General features: G+C 46.1%; 1 protein-coding gene across 1 annotated transcript in view; it reads right to left on the bottom strand.

Annotated features, from left to right (window-relative positions):
* LOC101601313 (signal transducer and activator of transcription 5A) overlaps positions 1–12,640 on the bottom strand; it is a 32,038-nt gene that overhangs the window by 16,697 nt on the left and 2,701 nt on the right. The window contains exons 4-5 of the mRNA XM_045158654.1: positions 12,484–12,573; positions 6,449–6,623 (exon numbers count right to left, since the gene is read on the bottom strand). Of these exons, the coding sequence (XP_045014589.1) occupies positions 6,449–6,623; positions 12,484–12,573 (265 nt within the window). The remainder of the gene's footprint in view (positions 1–6,448; positions 6,624–12,483; positions 12,574–12,640) is intronic.

Below are 12,640 nucleotides of genomic sequence, written 5' to 3'. Positions count from 1 at the left end.
ATAAAAAGGGCCAAATGGAGGAACAGAATGACAAATACTACCAAAAAAAGCAGCAGAAAATAAATATTAAGATGTCAGCTCACCATAGAAATATATTATTACATTAAATATTATTAGACAAACCAGCTTAACTAAAAATGGACTGCAGGAATAAAGAGAAAGTAAAATTCAACAACCTCTTGATATTATACATTTAAAAATTGGGTTTTTGTTTGTTTGTTTGTTTAACGTAGGGTCTCGCACTAGCCCAGACTGACATGGAATTCACTATGTAGGTTGAAGCTGGCCTTGAACTCACAATGATCCTCTACTTCTGCCTCCCAAGTGCTGGGATTAAAGGTATGTGCCACCACACCCAGCTAAAATAATTTTTTTAAGTATTTTATTTGTTTATTTGAGAGAAAGAAAATGAGAACAGGTACACTGGAGCCTCTGCCTCTGCAAATGAACCCAAGACACATGTACCCTTTTGTGTGTCTGCCTTTACATGGGGACTGGGAAATCGAACCCAAGCCATCAGGCCTTGCAACCAAGTACCTTTAACTGCTGAGCTATATCTCCAGCCTCTATACATTTTTGTTTGTTTGTTTTATTGAGGTAGGATTTTGCTCTTGCCCAAGCTGACTTGGAATTCACTATGTAGTCTCAGGCTGGCCTTGAACTCAGAGTGATCCTCCTACCTCTGCCTCCCAAGCGCTAGGATTAAAGGTGTATATGTGTGTGGTGGCCAGCCAGAGACTACATAGTAAGTTCCAAGTCTGCCTAGGCTAGAGGGGTGTTCACCACCATGCTTACCCCCTCCCTTTTTTTTTTTTTTTTTTTGTTTTCCAGGTAGGGTCTCACTCTAGCTTAGGCTGACCTCGAATTCACTATGGAGTCTCAGGGTGACCTTGAACTCATGGTGATTCTCCTACCTCTGCCTCCTGAGTCGGATTAAAGGCATGTACCACCATGGCTGGCTCCATACATTTTTTAAAATGTATATTTTTATTTATGAGAAAGAAGTATAGAAAGAGAATGGATGTACCAGGGCCTCTTGCCACTGTAAATGAAGTCCAGATGCAGGAATAGCTTTGTGAATCTGGCTTACACAAGGCCTGGGGAATCCAACCTGGGTTCTTTGGCTTCACCGGCAAATGTCTTAACCACTAAGCCAACCCTCAAACCCCCCTATACATTTTTTAAAAGCATGAATAAAGTTATGCTAAGGGAAATTCAGAATAAGATTGAAATAGTATATTAGCATCTAAGTAAGAAGACTTTAAGACAGAGATTATAAGACGGTAAGAAAGATACTTGAATTTGGTTATGGTAGTACCTGCCAGTAATCTTGGCAGTCAGAAAGTTGAGGCAGGAGAATCATGTGTTTGAACTCAACTTGGGCTACATAGTGAGACCTGTCACAAAAAAAGAAAACAGTGGGCTGGGGAAATGGTTTAGTGGTTAAGGCATTTTCCTACTAAACCTAAGGACTCCGGTTCCATTCCCCAAGTCCCACGTAAACAAGGTGGCACATGCGTCTGGAGTTCATTTGCAGCGGCTTGAGGCCCTAGTGTGACCATTCTCTCTTTCTCTCTGTCTGCCTCTTCCTCTCTCTCTCTCTCAAATAAATAAATACAATATTAAAAAAAAGAAAGAAAACAAAGGGCCAAAGAGATAGCTTAGCAAAAGAAATTAAAAAAACAAATCAAAATAAGGGCTGGAAAAATGGCTTAGTGATTAAGGAGCTTGCCTTTGAAGCCTAAAGACCCAGGTTCGATTCTCCAGTACCCATGTAAGCCAGATGCACAAACTGGCGCATGCGTCTGGAGTTTGTTTGCAGCAGTTAGTGGCCCTGGTGTGTCCATTCACTTTCTCCTCTCCTCTCTCTCTTTCTGTATGTTTCAAACAAATAAAAAAAAATATATTTTTTTTAAGTAGACAATTTCAGCTGGGTGTGGTGGTGCACATCTTTAATCCTAGCACTCGTGAAGGCAGAGGTAGGAGGATTGCCATGATTTCGAGGCCACCCTGAGACTCCATAGTGAATTCCAGGTCAGCCTGGGCTAGAGCGGGGAGTGAGACCCTACCTTGAAAGGCCAGAAAAAAAAAAAAAAAAGACAATTTCATCATCACAGAGGAGTTCTGGAGGGTCACAAGTGTGTGTGTACAGTGAGGACCCACGCATGTGGGAACCCCAGGCGAACACTGGGTGACCTCTGCTGCTCCTCCACCTTACTTCCCTGACAGGGAGTCTCTCACTGAATATGGAGCCCCCAGTTTGTCAGCTAGACCGTTTGACCAGTGGGCCCCAGCAAGTCCCCTGTCTCTGCCCCACTCAACACTGGGGTGACAGGAATGTGTGGCCATGCCTGGCTTGTCAAGTGTCAAAGCCAGGTCATCGTGCTTGCACAGCCAACACTCTTCTTCCCCACTGGGCCATGTCCCCAGGCCCCGGAGTAGGGGATTTTAATATCTCTCTTTCAGCAACTGATGAAGAAATGAGCTAAAAATGTGAAGATAGCCAATAAAGACAAGATCAATGATTCTGAAAGTATAGTCTAAGAGTCCCTGGGGTGGGCGGCAGAGGGGTGTCCTGAGGCTCTGTTCTCTCTGTGTGTTTGGGTTTTTTTAGGGGGGTTGTTATTGCTATGGTTTTTGCTTGGTGTTTTGAGGTGGGAGCTTGCTCTAGCACAGGCTGACCTGGAATTAGTGTCAAGCTGGCCTGGAGCTCACAGCTATCCTTCCTCCTCAGCCTCCCAAGTGCTGGGATTAAAGGTATGCACCATTACACCCACCCTTTTTTTTCTTCTTCTGGTTTTGGTTTTTCAAGATAGGGTCTCACTAACCCAGGCTGACCTGGAATTCAGTAGTCTCAGGCTGGCCTTGAACTCATGGAGATCTTCCTACCTTTGCCTCCAAGTGCTGGGATTAAAGGCGTGCGCCACCACACCCGGTTTATCTTTTTGCTTTTAACCTCTCTCCACAGCCCAGTGCGGGGTTACAGATATGTGTCACCATGCACTGCTATTCACTCTTGATATTTAACAAGTACACAGTGGAATTTTCTTGAGGCTACAAGATATTACCAACAATTGAAAACAAGATCCTGCTATCTTTTATCAGACATAAGGCTAAATAAGTTTGCAAATACAGCAATGCATTGCTGAGGCATATGAATGCATTCTGAGAAATGCATCACTAGATGATTTCGTCACTGTGCAAACGTGCTTCACAATGATGTGCTTCCCAGACCTACATGGTATGGCCCACTACACACCTAGGCTAGGTGGTAAATAAAGTTTTGTGGGGTTTTTTACTATTTATTTTTATTTTTTTTCTCAATTTTATTAACATTTTCCATGATTATTAAAAAATATGCCATGGTAGTACCCTCCCTCCCCCCACTTTCATAAATAAAATCTTTTTTTTTTTTTTTTAATTTATCTGCCGGGTGTGGTGGCGCACACCTTTTTTTTTTTTTTTTAATTTTTATTTATTTATTTGAGAGCGACAGACAGAGAGAAAGACCGATAGAGGGAGAGAGAGAGAATGGGCGCGCCAGGGCTTCCAGCCTCTGCAAATGACCTCCAGACGCGTGCACCCCCTTGTGCATCTGGCTAACGTGGGACCTGGGGAATCGAGCCTCGAACCGGGGGTCCTTAGGCTTCACAGGCGAGCGCTTAACCGCTAAGCCATCTCTCCAGCCCAAATAAAATCTTAAAGGTGCTCATTGTGGTCGAGAACACTGGATTGCAGCACATTGCTGTATGGACAATAGTTGTTTTCTACTCACTATATTCTGTTTTGGAAAATATAGATTTTTTTTTTAAATTTTTATTTATTTATTTGAGAGCGACAGACACAGAGAGAAGGACAGAGAGAGAGAGAGAGAGAGAATGGGCGCGCCAGGGCTTCCAGCCTCTGCAAACGAACTCCAGACCCGTGCGCCCCCTTGTGCATCTGGCTAACGTGGGACCTGGGGAACCGAGCCTTGAACCGGGGTCCTTAGGCTTCACAGGCAAGCGCTTAACCGCTAAGCCATCTCTCCAGCCCAAAAAATATAGATATTTTTAATAAAACTTTTACTTTTTATGTTAACATGACTGAATTTATTGTTTATTTTATTTTTATTTATTTATTTGCAAGCATACAGCAAGAATGAGAGCTAGAGCAAGAGAGAGAGAGAGAAAAAAAAAAAGAGAAAATGGGTGTACCAGGGCCTCTAGTCACTATAAATGAATGCCAGATGCATGTGCCACTGTGTGCATCTGGCTTTACATGGGAACTGGGGATCAAACTCAGGTTGTTATGCTTTGTAGGCAAGTGCCTTAACTGCTGAGCTCATCTCCTCAGCCCTATTATCATGTTTAAAAAAAAAATATTTTTATGGGCTGGAGAGATAGGCTTAGCAATTAAGGCACTTGCCTGCAAAGCCAAGGACCCAGGTTTGATTTCCCCAAGACCCACGTAAGCCAGATGCACAAGGTGGCCCATGCATCTAGAATTCATTTGCAGTGGCTGGATGCTCTGGCAGGCCCATTCTCTCTCTTTCTCTCTACCTGCCTCTTTCCCTGCCCCTTCCCCCCACCCCCAATAAGCAGGGAAAGAGTGAGGAAGAATGTATGAGCGCACTTGGGTCTCCTGCCTCTGCAAAGGAACTCCAGATGCTTGTACCACTTTGTGTATCTGGCTTTCTGTGGGTATTGGGGAACTGAACCCTGGGTGTTAGGCTTTACATGCAAGTGCCTTTTATGGCTGAGCCATTTCCCAGTCCCTTGTGTTGTTATTTTTTAATTTTTATTTATATATTTATTTGACAGAGAAAGAGGGAGAGAGGGTGGAGAAATGGGTGCACCAGGGCCTCCAGCCACTACAAACAAACTCCATATGCTTGTGCCCTTTGTGCATCTGGCTAATGTGGGTCCTGGGGAATTGAACCTGGGTCCTTTGGACTATTTTTTGTTTTTGTTTTTCGAGGTAGGGTTTCACTCTAGCTCAGGCTGACCTGAAATTCACTGTGTAGTCTTAGAGTGGCCTTGAACTTGTGGTGATCCTCCTACCTCTGCCTCCCAAGTGCTAGGATTAAAGGCATATGCCACCATGCCAGGCTTTGAACCTGGGTCCTTTGGCTTTGCAGGCAAATGCCTTAACCACTAATCCATCCCTCCAGCCCAGTGTTTTTTGTTTGTTTTTTTTTTAATGTTTATTTATTTCTTTGACAGAGAGAAGGAGAGAGCGAATGCACCAGGGCCTCCAGCCACTGCAAAGGAACTCCAGGTGTGTGCGCCCCCTTGTGTGTCTGGCTGGAGAATGGCTCAATGGTTAAAAGCATTTGCTCTGCAAAGCCTACTGGCCTGGGTTCAATCCCTCAGCACCCACATCAAGCTAGATGCAAAGTGATGTGTACATGTATCTGAACATCATCTCAGTGGCAAGAAACCATGGTGCCCCTCCACAGGTATGTGCAAAATAATAAGTAATAAACAATTTTAAAAAGACAACATTGAAAACAATGAAAGTACAATGTCTAGAAAGTAATGAACAGCCAGGTGTAGTGGCGCACTCCTTTAATCCCTACACTTGGGAGACAGAGAAAGGAGGATCTCTGTGAGCTCCAAGCCAGCCTGAGACTACACAGTGAATTCTAGGATAGCCTGGGCTAGAGTGAGACCCCACCATGAAAAACAAACAAACAAAAAGAAGAAGAGGAGGAGGAGGAAGAAAATAATAAATAGGTGGAAAATAAACTATGTACTTCTAAACAACATATGAATAAAAGGATGAATCACAGACAAAATTAGACCTATTTCAAAGTGGATCGCATGAATACATAGCATGTCCAGAAGAATGGAGTGCAGTTAAAGCAGTATTTACAGGAAAATTTATATCCTTGGGGGAAAAAAGGGGCTCATTCTTTTTTTTTTTTTTTTTTAATAGGAAAAATTTCCACTATCATCCCTAGCCCCAAGTCCACATTCCCTCTATGATGAGGCTCAAATAGGGGTACGTCCTGGCCTGGTTCAACCTAGGGGACTCCATCCCAAGTCCTCCCTCTGGCTAGGGAGCACTCACTCATATCCTTTCATGTATTCTTATCTCATTGACTACTCACAACCAGAGGGAGCCTCTTAGGAAACTATGGAGACTTTCTGATTTATCTGGTGGAGATATGATCCAGCCACTTATAGGCAATCTAGGTTCATTCATGTTCCCTTTGAACCTCCCTGGTACCATCTGAAAAAAATAGGGCCAGCAAACTATATACTCCACAAGCTTCTTGTGACAGTTTCCTTGAATAATGCATGCAAAGGACTCAGCCCAGAGTCTGGCCCACCACAGAGGCCCGAAGTCCCTGGAAGCCATGACTCCTACTGGGCTTTTGGGCAACTTGGAGGATAGACACTGGCCCAGCTCCCTCATCCGGTGGAGATGCCAGGTTTCCACGTACACAACTCGGCGTCCTCACCTTGGATGCGCAGGCTCTCCTGGTACTGGATGATGAAGTACTCCTGGGTCTGCTGCAGCTTCTTCAGCTCGTTCTCCGTGTCCTGCGTGACCAGGCGCAGCTCCTCGAACGTCTGGTTGATCTGAACGTGCTTCTGGGACATGGCATCCACCAGGACACCAGCAGGCGAGCTGCACTGGAGACACAAGAGATTGAGTAGGGCTTGGGGAGATGTCTCAGCGGGCGAAGGGCTTGCCTTGCAAGCATGAGGACCTGAGTTCTACTGGCTTGGTGTCCCAGCACCAGGGAGGCAGACAGAAGGATCCCTAGGGATCACTGGCTGGCCAGTCTAGCCTAACTGGCAAGCTGCAGGCCAATGAGAGACCTTGTCCCCTACTGCCCCCCACCCAAAAAAAGATGGAGGCTGGGTGCGGTGGCTTACATCTTTTAAAAAAATTTTTTTGTTGTTGTCCATTTTTATTTGTTTAGTTGAGAGCAACAGAGAAAGAAAGAGGCAGATAAAGAGAGAGAGAGAGAGAATGGGTGTGCCAGGACCTCCAGCCACTGCAACCGAACTCCAGATGCATGTGCTCCCTTGTGCATCTGGCTAACATGGGTCCTGTGGAATCGAGCCTCAAACCAGGGTCCTTAGGCTTCACAGGCAAGTGCTTAACCATTAAGCCATCTCTCCAGTCCGGTGGCTCACATCTTGAATCCCAGCACTCAGGAGGCAGAGGTAGGAAGATCACTGTGAGTTCGAGGCCAGCCTGAGATTACATTGTGAATTCCAGATCAGTCTGGGCCAGAACAAGAGCCTACCTTGAAATATCAAAAACCAAGATGGACACATTCCTGAGATCCAACACCCCAGGTTGTCCTCTGGCTTCTGTGTGCATGCACACCCCACACACATGCATTTAAAGAGGGTGTGGGGAATTGGTTTGGTAGGTCAAGTACTTGCCACCCAGACATGAGCACCTGTGTAAATGCCAAGGCACGGTGGTATGTGCCAGGAAATCCAGCACTCCGGAGCTAGAAACAGGACATCCCCGGGGCTCACTGGCTGGCTAGTCTACACAACCATTGAGCTCTAGGTACAGTAAGAGATCCGGCCTCAAAAGAATAAAGCAGAAGGCTGGAGAGATGGCTTAGTGGTTAAGGAACCTGCCTGCGAAGCCAAAGGATCCAGCTTCGATTCCCCAGACCACATGTAAGCCAGATGCATAAGGTGGAGCACGCATCTGGAGTTCGTTTGCAGTGGCTAGAGGCCCTGGCATGCCTGTTCTCTCTCAAATAAATAAACAAATACTGGAGAGATGGTTTAGCAGTTAAGGCACTTGCCTGTGAAGCCAAAGGACCCAGGTAAGCCAGAAGCACAAGGTGGTATATGCATCTGGAGTTCATTTGCAGAGGCTAAAGGCCCCTGGTGTGCCCATTCTCTCTCTATCTGCCTGTTATTTGAGAAAGAGAGAGAGACAGAGACAGAATGGGTGCTCCAGGGCCTCCAGCCACTGCAAACAAACTCCAGACATATGCACCCTCATGTGCATCTGGCTTATGTGGGTCCTGGGGAATCAAACTTGGACCCTTAGGCTTCACAGCCAAGTGCCTTAACCACTAAGTCATATCTCTAGCCCCAATAATGGCATCGTTTGTTTTTTTTTTAGAAAGTTTTTTGTTGTTGTTTTGTTTTACTTTTTATTTATTTGTTTACTTGAGAACAACAGAGACAGAGCCTCTAGCCACTGCAAACAAACTCCAGATCCATGTGCCACCTTGCACATCTGGCTTACATGGGTACTGGGGAAATGAGCCTCGAACCAGGGTCCTTAGGCTTCACAGACAAGCACTTAACCACTAAACCATCTCTCCAGCCCAATGGCATCTTTTTTTTTTCTTTTCAAATTTTTTTTTATTAACAACTTCCATGATTATAAAAAATATCCCATAGTAATGCCCTCCCCCCCCCCCACTTTCCCCTTTGACACTCCCTTCTCCCAATGGCATCTTAATAGCAGAAATTTCTATTTCAGATCTGGCGTCCACCTGGTTGTTTCAAAAAGGGCCCACTGAAATTCCTCTGGAGAAAGTAGAACCGAACACATGCCAGGTCTTCTTATAACACCGAAGGCCCACATCCCACACTTATCCAGCGCCGCAAACTGTGCGGGCTGCTGGGGATAGAGCGGGACACAAGCCTGTGGACACACATCCTCTGTGTTCTCATTCAAGACCTTCTTGGGACTGAAAGGAGAGGGGAGAAGGCAAAGCTCTCACAGGTGGCATATTGGGGACCCTCCAAAATGAAATATCAGGAGAACATCAAGAGGCCTATTTGAATCTTTCCATTCCTCCAAACACCTGGCTGAGAGAGGACCAGGGACTTTCCAACCAAATGTTCTTAAAACCCAAACCATTTTGCACAACTTTGATGATCAGCCTGGTACACAGCCTTCATCTGTCACCCCTAGCCACACAGCCCCCGCCCCATTGTTGGAGCACAGTGACTATTGTGCTTTTTGCCTCTGCTCCCTCAACACACAAGTATATACCTGCCCCAGGGCCTTTCCACCTGCTCATCAATCAGTCTAGAGCATTTGGACACCAGATCCTCCCGAGTAAGAATTTCAACCCCATGTTATACTCAGGTGTTTCTCAATCAGGCTGAATTCCTTTGTACATTTACAGGTCATGCCGTGATTGCTACAAGTCAGGGACACAGGGGTTGTGTCATGTTGAAGACAACATGACCTGGATCTTGGATCGTTTTCCAACTGGGCCCATTGTGACTCCCCAATTGGCTCTTTGCTCCCAATGAAACTGACCACTTGAAAGCCTTCAACTGCGAGGGCAGGGCTGACATTCTTGCACATGCCGCTACTATTCTGAGCTACAAAACTCATCCTTTGGGCTGGAGAGATGGCTTAGTGGTTAAGGCGCTGCAAAGCCAAAGGACCCAGGTTCAATTCCCCAGGACCCACGTAAGTGGGATGCATAAAGTGGCACATATGTCTGGAATTCATTTGCAGTGGCTGAAGGACTTGGCATGCCCATTTTCTCCCTACCTCTGTCTCTTTGTCTCTCAAATAATTTAAGGGCTGGAGAGATGGCTCAGCAGTTAAGGTACTTGCCTACAAAGACTAACGACCTGGGTTCAGTACCTCAGTGCCCACATTAAGCCAGATGCACAAGGTGGTACATGCATCTGGAGTTCGTTTTCAGTGGCTAGAGACTCTGGTGTGCACATTCTCTCTCTCTCTCTCCTTGCAAATAAATAAATAAATAAAAATTTGAGGCCGGGTATGGTGGTCCATGCCTTTAATCCCAGCACTCGGAAAACAGAGGTAGGAGGATCCCTGTGAGTTTGAGGCTATCCTGAGACTACATAGTGAATTCCAGGTCAGCCTGGGCTAGAGCAAGACCCTACCTGGAAAAACAAAACAAAACAAAAAAAAAATGAAAAATTGAAAAAAAAAAAAAGCTCATCTCATCCTTCTTCCTTCTTTCTCTCTCTCTCCTTACCACTGTAGTTTAAGCCATCCTTCCCTCAGGACCTCTCTGCCAGCTGGTAGTCTGTGGTGGTGGTATTCCTACATCTGCCCCCTTAGCACTCAGCTCACCCTACAGCATCCTGCCTCCTGGGAATCCTTCTAGGTGGGGACCAATCTGTTTCTATAGTTCTAGCCCAGCATCAGACATTCAGGAGGGCCTCCCAATGTGTTCTGAATGAACCGTAAAATTCTTGTAATCAGCTGGGTGTGGTGGCGCACGCCTTTAATCCCAGCACTTGGGAGGCAGAGGTTGGAGGATTGCTGTGAGTTCGAGGCCACCCTGTATCTCCACAGTGAATTCCAGGTTAGCCTGGGCTAGAGTGAGACCCTACCTCGGAAAAACAAACAAAAATTCTTGCAATCAGGGCTGGAGAGATGGCTCAATGGTTAAAGGCACCTGCTTACAAAGCCTGATGGCTCAAGTTTCGATTCACCAGTACTAGATGTGCTGGGCATGGTGGTGCATGCCTTTAATTCCAGCACTTGGGAGGCAGAGGTAGGTGGATCGCTGTGAGTTCAAGGCTACCCTGTGACCCTGAGACTACATAGTAAATTCCAGATCAGCCTGGCCTAGAGTGAGACCCTACCCCCAAAAAAACAAAGAAACAGGGCTGGAGAGATGGCTTAGTGGTTAAGCGCTTGCCTATGAAGCCTAAGGACCCCGGTTTGAGGCTGGATTCCCCAGGACCCACGTTAGCCAGATGCACAAGGGGGTGCATGCGTCTAGAGTTCGTTTGCAGTGGCTGGAGGCCTTGGTGTGCCCATTCTCTCTCTCTCTTTCTCTCTCTGTCACTCTCAAATAAATAAATAAAAATAAAACAACAACAAAAAAAACAGCTGGGGGTGGTGGTGCACACCTTTAATCCCAGCACTAGGGAGGCAGAGGTAGGAGGATCACTGTGAGTTCGAGGCCACTCTGAGAGTACATAGAGAATTCCAGGTCAGCCTGAGCTAGAGTGAGACCCTACCTCGAAAAACCAAAAACCGAAAAACAAAAAAACAAACAACAAAAAGGCAGATGCACAAAGTGCAGTGGCACCTGCGTCTGGATGTTGCTTGCAACGGCAGGAGCGCCTGACACATCTAAGCTTTCTCTCTTTCCTTCTTGCCCCTCTCTCACATCGCCAAATAAAATATTTTAACATTCCCTGCAATCGGTGTCTGAACAATGAAAAAATAAAATCAGCTGTACATTGAGCACTATTTTTACTTTTACCTTTTTTTTTTTTTTTTTTTTGAACAAGGTAGGGTCTCAGTCTAGCCCAGGCTGACCTGGAACTCACTCTGTAGACCCAGGCTGGACTTGAACCCATAGTGAACCTCCTACCTCTGCCTTTTCAAGCACTATTCTAAGGCTTCTCACCTGACCACTTACAAAGCTCACTGCTCAGCCGGGTGTGGGGACACACACTTTTAATCCCAGCACTCAGGAGGCAGAGATAGGAGGATCGCCATGAGTTCAAGGCCACCCTGAGACTACATAGTGAATTCCAGGTCAGCCTGAGCTAGAGTGAGACCTTACCTCAAAATACCAAAAAATAAAAAACCAAAGCTCACTGCTCCATTGCACGGAGCACAGCGCTTGCACCAGAATCTTAGCAGGTGCTCAAGGCCCTTATGATTTCAGAAGTTGAGGCTAAAGTGCCTGCTCCCTCTCCTTGGGCCTCACTTCTCTGAGCCTGCCTGCTTTTGTTCTTCCCACACACATCTCAGCTCTATGTCTCCTCACAGACACCAACAGACTTTGTTTCTTATTTAGCCCCCAGCTCCATTTATTGAATGCTAGATTTTTTTTCTTTCGGTGAATTATAGTGCATCTCTAACACAAATGGAGTTTTCATGTGTGTGTGTATATGTGCGTTTAAGACATCCTCTTCTGTCCCATGGGCCTGTTTGTCTATCCTTGGCTCAAATAATACTTCATTTATCCCTCATGATAACCCTATAAGATAAGAACTATTACTATACCCATTTCACAACAGACGAAACGGAGCATTTGCCTAGCATGGGCAAGGCCCTGGGTTCCATAGCCAGAAGCAAGCAAGCAAACAAGAAAGAAAGAAAGAGAGAGAAAGGAAGGAAGGAAGGAAGAAAGGGAGAAGAAAGTGTGTGAGAGAGAAAAAAAACAGAAAAAAGCAGGGCGTGGTGACACCCACCTTCAGTCCCAGCACTCAGGAAGCAGAGGTAGGAGGAGTTCTGTTAGTTCGAGGCCAGCCTGAGAGTACATAGTGAATTCCAGGTCAGCCTAGGCTAGAGCGAGACCCTATTGCAAACAAATAAACGAGAGAGACAGAGAGAGAACTAGAGGCTCAAGGAGGTTAAGTAACTTACTCAAGTTATGCAGCAGCAGAGCAACAGCCAGGTACTAGCCACCGCCTCTCACACCTGCCCTGTTTTTATTTCTGTTGTGCCCTCATGCCAGTGTTACATAAATGTAGTTGGGTTCAGATAGAACGTCATACGGCAGGAGTCCCCAGCCGCTCTCCCGTGCCTAGGGACACTCACGTTGTTGGCTTCCCGGACCAGCCTCTGTTCATTGTACAGAATGTGCCGGATGCAGCGGACCAGCTCCATGGGGCAGCGGTCGTAGGTGTTCTGAAAGAAGGCGACAGGGATCCTGCTCATTCCCCAGCGAGCAAGCGCTGCCCACCCCTCCCTTTTC

This window comes from Jaculus jaculus, chromosome 9 (assembly GCF_020740685.1).
Source record: "Jaculus jaculus isolate mJacJac1 chromosome 9, mJacJac1.mat.Y.cur, whole genome shotgun sequence".
Classification (NCBI taxonomy): Eukaryota; Metazoa; Chordata; class Mammalia; order Rodentia; family Dipodidae; genus Jaculus; species Jaculus jaculus.
The sequence above is the reverse complement of the archived record's forward strand: the minus strand, read 5'-3'. Positions and strand labels throughout refer to the sequence as shown.